General features: G+C 36.2%; 1 protein-coding gene across 1 annotated transcript; it reads right to left on the bottom strand.

Annotated features, from left to right (window-relative positions):
• Positions 1–778: 778 nt before the first annotated feature.
• LOC120113304 (RING-box protein 1a) lies at positions 779–8,868 on the bottom strand. The gene is made up of 5 exons (XM_039134411.3): positions 8,601–8,868; positions 8,383–8,433; positions 8,181–8,240; positions 1,148–1,219; positions 779–1,057 (listed from the first exon to the last, which is right to left on the bottom strand). Exons 1-5 carry the CDS (start codon positions 8,737–8,739, stop codon positions 1,020–1,022), a joined length of 360 nt encoding a protein of 119 aa, XP_038990339.1. The 5' UTR covers positions 8,740–8,868; the 3' UTR covers positions 779–1,019.
• Positions 8,869–9,315: the final 447 nt, after the last annotated feature.

Raw genomic sequence — 9,315 nt, forward strand, 5'->3', positions numbered from 1 at the left:
TCCAGTCTCCAAGCACCCCCTCCCTTCCAGCGCGCACACCCTCCCTCAACCCTGCCATTACGCCGGCCTCCTACGCCTTTGCACCTCCTCTCACCTCACCGATGCTGGTGACTTCCACACCTCGCCGCTCCTGCTCCCCATGCTCCTTTCTCTTATAGCAAGCAAAATGCCTCTCCTTTTTTCTTTCTTCTCTCACTTCCCCAATCTCTTAAGAGCCCGCAGCCACGGCTTTCCTTATGACAGATGCCACGGTGGAAGCAATAGAAGATGAGGAATTAGAGCAAGGAAACAGGGGGCTAGTTGCCTGACCCTGGAGTTCAATTGAATGATCCGCGATTTAACAAATAATAATATCAGCATAAATATACACTAGCCAAAATGTCTAAAGTTCTCTAAATCGATTCAAGCCAATCTTCGCAGATGCTTGCGTGGGAAATCCTCAGTCCAAAAAAATAAAAATAAAAAAGAGCTCAGTTGAGCACAACCATATAGAGTAATATCTTAGAAAACATGGAAGCACTTGGTAAGAAAATATTATACCCAGTCGCTGATGAAAGTTCGCCCAAAGCATCATGCTCGTTCTGTTTCACCTACTAACTTGACCAACTCTTTTAAGAGCATAATAATCAACATTCGATCGATCTCGATGTCACAACTAAAACAACGGTCATGCTGGCTACAGAGAAGCATCAATTTGCAATATCTATATTGTGCCCTATTAGAGGCTGAGTATGCACACCACATGCAGAATATACCGTCATTTTCAGACAAGTTAAAATTCAAGGAAATGCTTAATCTTTTACTTAATCTTTTACATCAACACAAGTCAAACGCTTCAGTGTAATGAATCCACAGTTCAAGGAATATAGTATGAATTCATTCCTCGCTTGAAGGCATGCTTAAAGTAACAACCCAGCTAAGGTAGCCAATATGGATGGAACTTTTCAGATATGGTCCCAAACGTACTAGTAGGATGCAGAACAAACTGATTACCGCAAGTTCATCCCCGCATAAGACCATTAGTGGCCATATTTCTGGAACTCCCACTCACTGTTGTCTGTACATTCACAAGAGCAATCAGGAATCACCAAGAATGCCATATAAAAACACATCAACTTGCAAACGTTAACGAGACAACAATAGTTACCCAAAGGGCAAACTTGACGAGTCTTGAGCCACCGACTGATGCAGTGGAAGTGAAAAGCATGATTGCAGACACCTGTTTTCAGCAAGACATTGTTTTTAATCAGGTGAGATTGATCAAATAAACTTTAAAAAATCTTCCAATCAGATCATCCAGAACCTGTCAGTTCGATGAAATTCATTACACCTATAGCATTACTCATTAAGAGGCATAACCCAGCAATAAATTGATGCTGAAGAGAAACATCATGATCGGCACCCTCCTTTCATTCCTTATGACAGTAAATTTTATGAAAGACATCGTCAGCTGGTCAACTGGTTCGGATGGTCCTGGATGGGACTTGGGGTAAACATTGAGCTTAAGGCTTAAACGTTTCAGCACCCCCCCCCCCCCCCCCACCCCTTTTCTCTCCTCTAAACATTTGGGTTTGACCTGATTTCCATCGCCCCTTTAATAATTGATTTTCAATTAACTTGGTCTTGGTTTGATTTTCCATAGAGACCCTTAGCAATTGAACTTGAGATAGTTCCTAAACTAGTATCAGCAATTGAATAAAATAGATCATCAGAACAACAAGCAAGTCTTCTACACTAAAAATACATAAATGTTCTATAACTATATGCATTCTTTTTTTAAATGGTCATGATCTTGGATATGTTCAGAAGAAAATGCCTAATTTCAAGCTGTTTGCAACTTAAAATCAAAATGACAAAAAAAAAAAACATTAGGCACTAAAATAACATGCAGTTTAATATTTGTTGAAGGATGATAAAAGAAAAGGAGGCAAAGATCCAAGGCATATGTGAAAGATGTTACGATAAGAGTTTCAAAGTAAATAGAATGCAGCCTCACATAGAAATGCTTGATGAATGAGTAATAAAGCCAATCCCATTTAGTTGGAACAAGGCTTGATAATTATCATTATGGTAATGTTTCATAATCCTTAAATAATTTTTAGACAATTTCAGCCAAAAAATTACCAAAACTACACAAACATAGATCCTATACAACAACACAAATATTCCAAAATACTGTCTGATATTTCTTCGTTTCTTTTATTTTTCTCCTATTTTTCTAACTCCTGATCGACACTCTGAAACTTGAGCAAAAATGTCAAAACCATTTGAACTGTCAAAAACATGACTCTAACAGGTCCCAATCAAAATGAAACAAAATTTAAAAACCTTGGTTCAGGTTCTCATAATTTGTCATTAGCTCTTTAAAACGGATTGAGTACGCTGCAGTGGGATGAGAAAATTCATTTACATGTGTTTCCACTATTTCAGTATCCAGTAATATTTTGACTTATATAAGATTAACCAAAAGTATGGTTTGGATGCATCACAATAGACAAGATAAATAGTAAATACGTTTAGAGATTACAGCAAACTCAGAAACTAAGCCTCAATATACAATTCTTAGTAATAACTACTGTTTGTAACAGTCTGAAGTCTGAACCATTCCCACTTGAATTTACAATACATAAGAGATATTGCAATCAGGCAACTATCCACATAGGAATTATAACCATACATTCCCAAGTCATCAACCTTATGCATTGAACGATTGCAAGTTCAGAGTGCAAGAAACTGACTACAAACTAAAGAATTAGATCGGAAGTCTATAATGACTCTAGATTTGTTAATCAAACATCGCTCTTAGCTCAAGAGTTTAGATCAGTCAATTCAGTCAACATCGATAATGATTTGTTATAGCTTTGTTCAATTTTATGTTTTTTGAATTTCTTCTGAAGTCTACCCATCCTCTTTCCAGATTCTGAAAAGAATTATGAGGCAATGAACAGGTTCGCACACTGGTTGTTTAATACGTTCATGAGAATGCCAATAAATGTTAGTGCAAAGTGAAATGAACTAAATAATTCTTCTTTAAATGAGTGAATAAAAGAAAAATAAAGGCCAATACAATGAACAAATAAAGCATGCATATCATAGGCTCACTATAGTATAATCACAGTCATAAGATAAAAAAATGACAAGGTCCTACATGCACGAGCAGGAGCTTTTTTTGGTAACTTTAACAAGAGGAAAAGAGACATAACCAAAAGAAAACCAAAAATAAAGTACAATCGGAGTCCACAAGCAAGAGCTTAATACAGCAATAGGCAAAAAAAAATATAGCAAGCAACATGGAAAGAAATGCCAGTATAAGCATACAAAATGCACTCATGAAAGAAAAGAAATAAAAGGATGAGGGTTGAAAAAATGGACTATGAACTCTTACGCATTAAGAAATTGGTTGCAAAATCATATACACTACATTACAAAACAATTCACTCAAGCAAAATAACATTTTGCAAAAGTTATGGCCCTCAAATATAAGTTTAAATTTCTGATCATACCAAAGATTTAAATCTTGAAAAGAGAACAAGCATAATAAGAGATCAAGTACCCAGCATCATCAGGCTTCTAACTCTGATTAACTTCATCAGGACCAAAAAGATCTAAGGTATCAAACATGTATTTCCTAGTTAAACAATTGTGTATTTCCTACGGTCCCCGCAACTGATGACAGATCCATGCCACAATAAATAAAAGAAAGAAGGAACTACCCTTCTCATATAGAAACAGAACTAGAGCGAAAAAAAACTTGTTTGCTCCCCTTTTCATTTTAGCTGTGATTTTTATTCATTAATAACGGCAGCTTGATCTACCGTGATTTCAAAAAAGAATGGCTTCTATAAATAAAAAGGATATAGCTCGAATATTAGAAAAAAATATGTTGCGACCAGGTGAATTGGAAATTAGGCTAACAGACAAAATGTGTGTTTCCTGTAATTACTAGAACAGATAACAAAGATAAAAATTTAGAATGTTGTTTAGGTGATGTTGGCCACACCAACGACATAAGCGCTGCATGGACATAGATATGAGAATCATATTTTAACATGTAAGTATCTAACTCTGCAAGAGAGAGAAAAAAGGCAATACAAAGGATAAATTATAATTTTAACTAATTTATAAATTTATACATATAAAATATTGTTTGTTTAAACATTAAAAATAAATATTAGGAAAATATTGCTTGTTAAGATCTTTCAATATAGATATTTCCTATTCAAACTTTCCAATTAACTCAAGGAGGATTTCCCCCTTTAAAATTGGAAGTGAAAATTTCCCTATATAAAAAAAAATATTGGCCAATCAGTTAAAGAATGAATACTCACTTCTAGCATGGCAATGGAGAGTTAGATTCATTGTTGGAAAAGCTCAACTCTCCACCAATCTCTAGAAATAGAGACCATAAAACTTCACAATATCCAAGTGTCCAATATATAACCAACTCAGGTACCTATGTGACATGGGTTTTTTGAAGCCAGATGCGAGCGACCAGGTAAAATAGGTGACATCGCAAGGCATCAAGTCCAAAAATGATCCTGTGGAGTTAATAATAAGCATAGAAACTAGTTGTCCATGACATTCTCTAATCAAATATTACATCACATATTTTACATCTAAATAATTACAATTTAACCTATGCTGCATAGATTTTGACTATTAATATGATTAGATACTATGCCATATTCATAGATGCAAGTCAAGAACATATAGTGACTTCTTGAGAGAGAGACCCCAAAATACACTAATTATAGATATGCTACAATGTCCTTTTCCCTAAATCATTTCCAGAAAGGGATTTTTAACTCTCTTCTACATTCAATTCTATATTTTCATTTTGGGCTTGTTTGGTTCGCAGGAAGCATTTTTTTCCCTAGGAATATGATTCCTGGGAAACAAATTCCTAGGAAGAGAATGCCTAGGAAAGTACTTTTGGCATGTTTGGTTGACCATGAAAAAATGACAAAATTCCAAAGTGCTTATGTTGGTTGGCCATCCACTTTTCTGGAAAAGTTATGTATAATTCTTATTTTGCCCTTAATAAAAATTAGGTCTTTAATGCCTCTTTAATGCTTCTTTAATGCTGAAGGGCCTTTTGGGGAAAAAATAAAAATGGAGTGATTTCCGCCTCATGAGAAAGTAACTTTCCCATGTTTCTAATGGGAAAAACTTTTCCATGAAATGTGGGAATCATATTCCCATGGGAATACAACTTTTCCGTCTCTCTCCTTTGAAAACTCCAATCAAACAAGAGGCATCTCATTACTTTCCCGTTGACCATACTTTCCCCCCTTCTTTTCCCGCGAACCAAACGAGCCCTTTATAGGACTTAACAAGCTTACTTTGGAAATCAGTAAAAATTAAATCGTGGTGCAGGAACAAGCAATGGAAATTCAAGCAAAGCACCTAGAAGCATCTAAATCATTAGTAAGTTCAAAAAGACTTTGTTAAAATGTCACTTTTTTAATTATAGTTGTTTTACCCATTAGTGAACTTGGTTGCTATATTTCAAAAAACACATGCAATAAGGCTAATTTAAATTAGAAATCCTATAATGGCAAAAACCTAGATCAAATAAATTCTATAGCACATAATAATACATATTTGTTTCATTAGGGGGAAAACAATGGGCATCCATCAGCAATTGTAAGAGTGAGGCCAAGAATCTAGGGCAATGCAATAACACGAATAAAAGGTTTCAACATCAAACCGTAGTTCTCTTCTAAGTCTAGCATTTTTCCCCTAGGAGGGGTGCTCGAGAGGCCCAAAACAGTAGTAGATAGTCTAAACTCCAGCCAAGCTTGGTATTGCGTATTCTAGATCGAGCTAGATTCTACTCCTAATGATTCATCCGTGGTTCTAAGTCAAGTTTGACACTTAAAAAAATCAAGTGACGAATGATTATCAAAATGCATGTCCATATCATAATACAAATTACAATGGCAGGTTATCGGCACAACAAACAAACTGTGCATTTTCTATCCATCATCAATATTAGTTAGCATCATTGAATATTGACAAGTATTCACATAAAGGCATATGCACCAATACATAGCATATATCCTGCCTTCCCTTTCAAACTCATGATTGAACATCCTAAGGATGCTTGCTTTTGGTCAAGATATCTTTTTCTGCATATTTTTCCCCTTCCCTTCACTTTTGAATAATTCAAAGGCTCAATGCATGTGCTCAAATAAATTCATAATGAATTTTCAGATTGTGTTGTTAATATGTAAAGTATGTAGCTGCTTTTAATTGGCACTTTAGCTTATTTGTACTGCTTCCTCCATCAAAAGATATCATCATCCCCTATCGCCCATACTCTTTCCAAGTCTAGAAGAATTTTGGAGGGTTGGTCCCTGATTTTCATGAGTTTAAACTATGACTGATAAGGTAGTTCTCTCTATCTGCCAACTAGATAGATAACTTTCACAGCAACCCTCTCTTTTCTCTTAGTTTTGCTTTAGCTAGAAATTTTATACTAATTTCTAAAAGGTTGCTGTCTAGTTAGCCGCACATAAAATCTCTTCAATCTATTGAGCCTTCTCGACTCTAGTTGTACCTTGTAGCCAACCCCATAATTGATAGGAAAAGGCTTAGGGCGATGATAATGATGACAATGATGATGGCAAATATGACGGTAATTTTAGCTGTATGACAGATTTCTTAAACTCATACGATGCACAAATTCAAGATTTCGCAACACAATCACATATATCTTGGACAAGTTATGATTCTAGATTTCCACAAATTCTGTTTTATATTTATTTGTTTAAATGTCTATTTCATTAGTCTAAACTAGTTAAGATTTATCTGAATTCGAAAAATAAATAAAATGGCGTACATTAACATACCTATTGTGAATATTTATAGGCAGTTGCATAACTTTGAATGTAAAATAACAGCATAGCATGGCAGAATATATATACAGAAGCAGGAGCATGATTCTTGATACTCTATTCCTGGACCATTAGCCAAGCTTGGTCAAAAGCCAGCCTACTACCACTCAGCCCGCTCATAATGGGCTCCTAAACAAACTAAGGACCTCATTTCAGAGACTATAAGCATGGCCGTTCAAGTTCCAAAAAGGGGAAAAACTAGGAATGAGAGTTGTAGTGCTAGACCAATATATTTTACCTTCTCCTAGTTGCCACCAAGTAAAAGCAATGACAACTTTTGTTTCCCATGTTGATCCAAACATCAACTTTCATATCAACTTGTAAAATTGGTCAAGCTATTCTAATTACTAGACATAAAAGTAAGAATCATGCTTAGAAATCTCAGTTGAAATTCCTAATAATAGCAAAGCAAATTCTTTCAGGTCGGACATCCACTTGAAGACCACCCACATGTATTGGGTTGATAAATCCAAGAGAGCTATACTATTAGTTACGGTGCTGGAGTGATATATTTTACCTTCTCCCGGTTGCCACCAAGTAAAAGCAATAACAACTTCTGTTTTTACATAAACATAGTATCGTGACTTTTTCCCAAGTTGATCCAACATCAACTTTCATATCAGGTTGTTTCAATAGAATTGGTCAAGCTAATCTTATACCTGGACATCAAATTAAGAATCACGCTAACTTAGAATCTCAATTAAAATTCCTAGTAATAACAAAGCAAATCCTCATGGGTAGGACATCCACCTGAATCCAATAAGGCCCATACGTTGGACAATGAGCATAAAGATCTGTTATGTGCACATTCTTTAAGTTGACATAATCTCAAAACCTGTTTTCATTAAACTGCTCGAGCTCATCTAATTCTTGAAATCAATTTAAGAATCATAGAAATATGAAACCCAATTAATATTCCTAATCAAAGCAAAATAGATCTTAAGATATAACTTCTAATAAAATGAGTTGGAAGATGCTGAACCTTTTTACCAGAAGTTTCAATCGAAAATACTTAATTGTATATATCCGTCCAGTGAATCTTTAGAAACTAATAGACAGTAAAAAAATATAGTGTAAAGCATTTAGCATTCATAACACGCAACACAACTGCTAAGAGGTTCCACGGTTCACTAATATTATATATAGAAGAACATAAAATCCAAGACTTCTATATGCACTCCCACGCAAAAAGCACTAAATTGCAGACTCGCTAGGGCACAGATTAACAATCTTGATTGATATCTTACGCAACAAAAGAAAAAAGCTAAACAGGATGCTCACCCCAAGCAACGGTGCATTCTTCGCTAGTCGCACTGGCTTGGTTCGCCTGGCACTCGATGCCTGCCAATAAATTTCCGACGACCAGACGCATCAAGAACCCAAACAATAAAAAGGGTCAAGAATAAAAACCCTAACCCTTACCTTAACTCTACGTATAAGTCGAGCACACAAGAAAACGAGCAAAGAAGAACGATTTACTCACAGAGATCCATGATGTGGTTCCTGCAAATAGCGCAGTTATCCACGACGATATCTGCACCAAATCCAATTCAATAAATCAGTCAACTGATGGATCAATAGCATCCAAGCATCAGATCCAGAGCATGAGGAGGGCTGAGAACCGAAACCCTAGCCCCAGAACCGCTAGGGTTTGAAGCAAAGGAATCCGCGCTAGGGTTTAGGGAGGGATCGCTCGCGTACCCCAGGCCCAGAGGGCGACGGCGTTCCACTTCTTGATCTCGAAGCGCTTCGGCTTCTTGGAGGACGACGACGGCCCGGCGGCGCCGCTCGATCCCTCGCCGGCAGGAACCATGTTGATGTCCGTGTCCAGCGACGCCATCGGATCGAAGAATTTAAACCGAGGAGAGCAGGAGAAGATCTAGTAGAAGACGGGACGGGAAGACGAGGGGTGGGGGATGAGGTAACAAGCGGAGGGTCGGGTGGAGAGGGTATTTAAAGGGACCGCGCTGTTATGTGGCTTTCTTTTATGTGTATATGATACACAAGAGGTATTTGAATGCCAAGAGCTAGCTTTATTAGAGACCCAAAGAAACTTCCCGTGGGAACGAAACAGAACCCCAAAAATTTTTTTTGCACGCAGGATGGTAACCTTTTTTCATCTCTCCTACGTAAAAATTAAGTCGACTTGGATTACAGGGAATATGAGAATTCAACATATCTTATACACATGTCTAAGTAAGAACTAATTTGGTTCGCAGGAAAAAAAATATATATATATATATATTAAAAAATTGATGCTCAAATATATGATATCTGAAGAAGTAATTTTTGCATTGTTAACTATGAAAAAATGACATATTTCAGAGTGGTTGAATATCTACTTTTCTATAAAAATTATATAAAATATCTGTTATGTCTTTAATAAAAAAAATTTATCACATCCTATCTAAAAGCT

This window comes from Phoenix dactylifera, chromosome 15, assembly GCF_051530095.1.
Source record: "Phoenix dactylifera cultivar Ajwa chromosome 15, Ajwa_hap1_PhDact_Kaust_v1.1, whole genome shotgun sequence".
Classification (NCBI taxonomy): domain Eukaryota; kingdom Viridiplantae; phylum Streptophyta; class Magnoliopsida; order Arecales; family Arecaceae; genus Phoenix; species Phoenix dactylifera.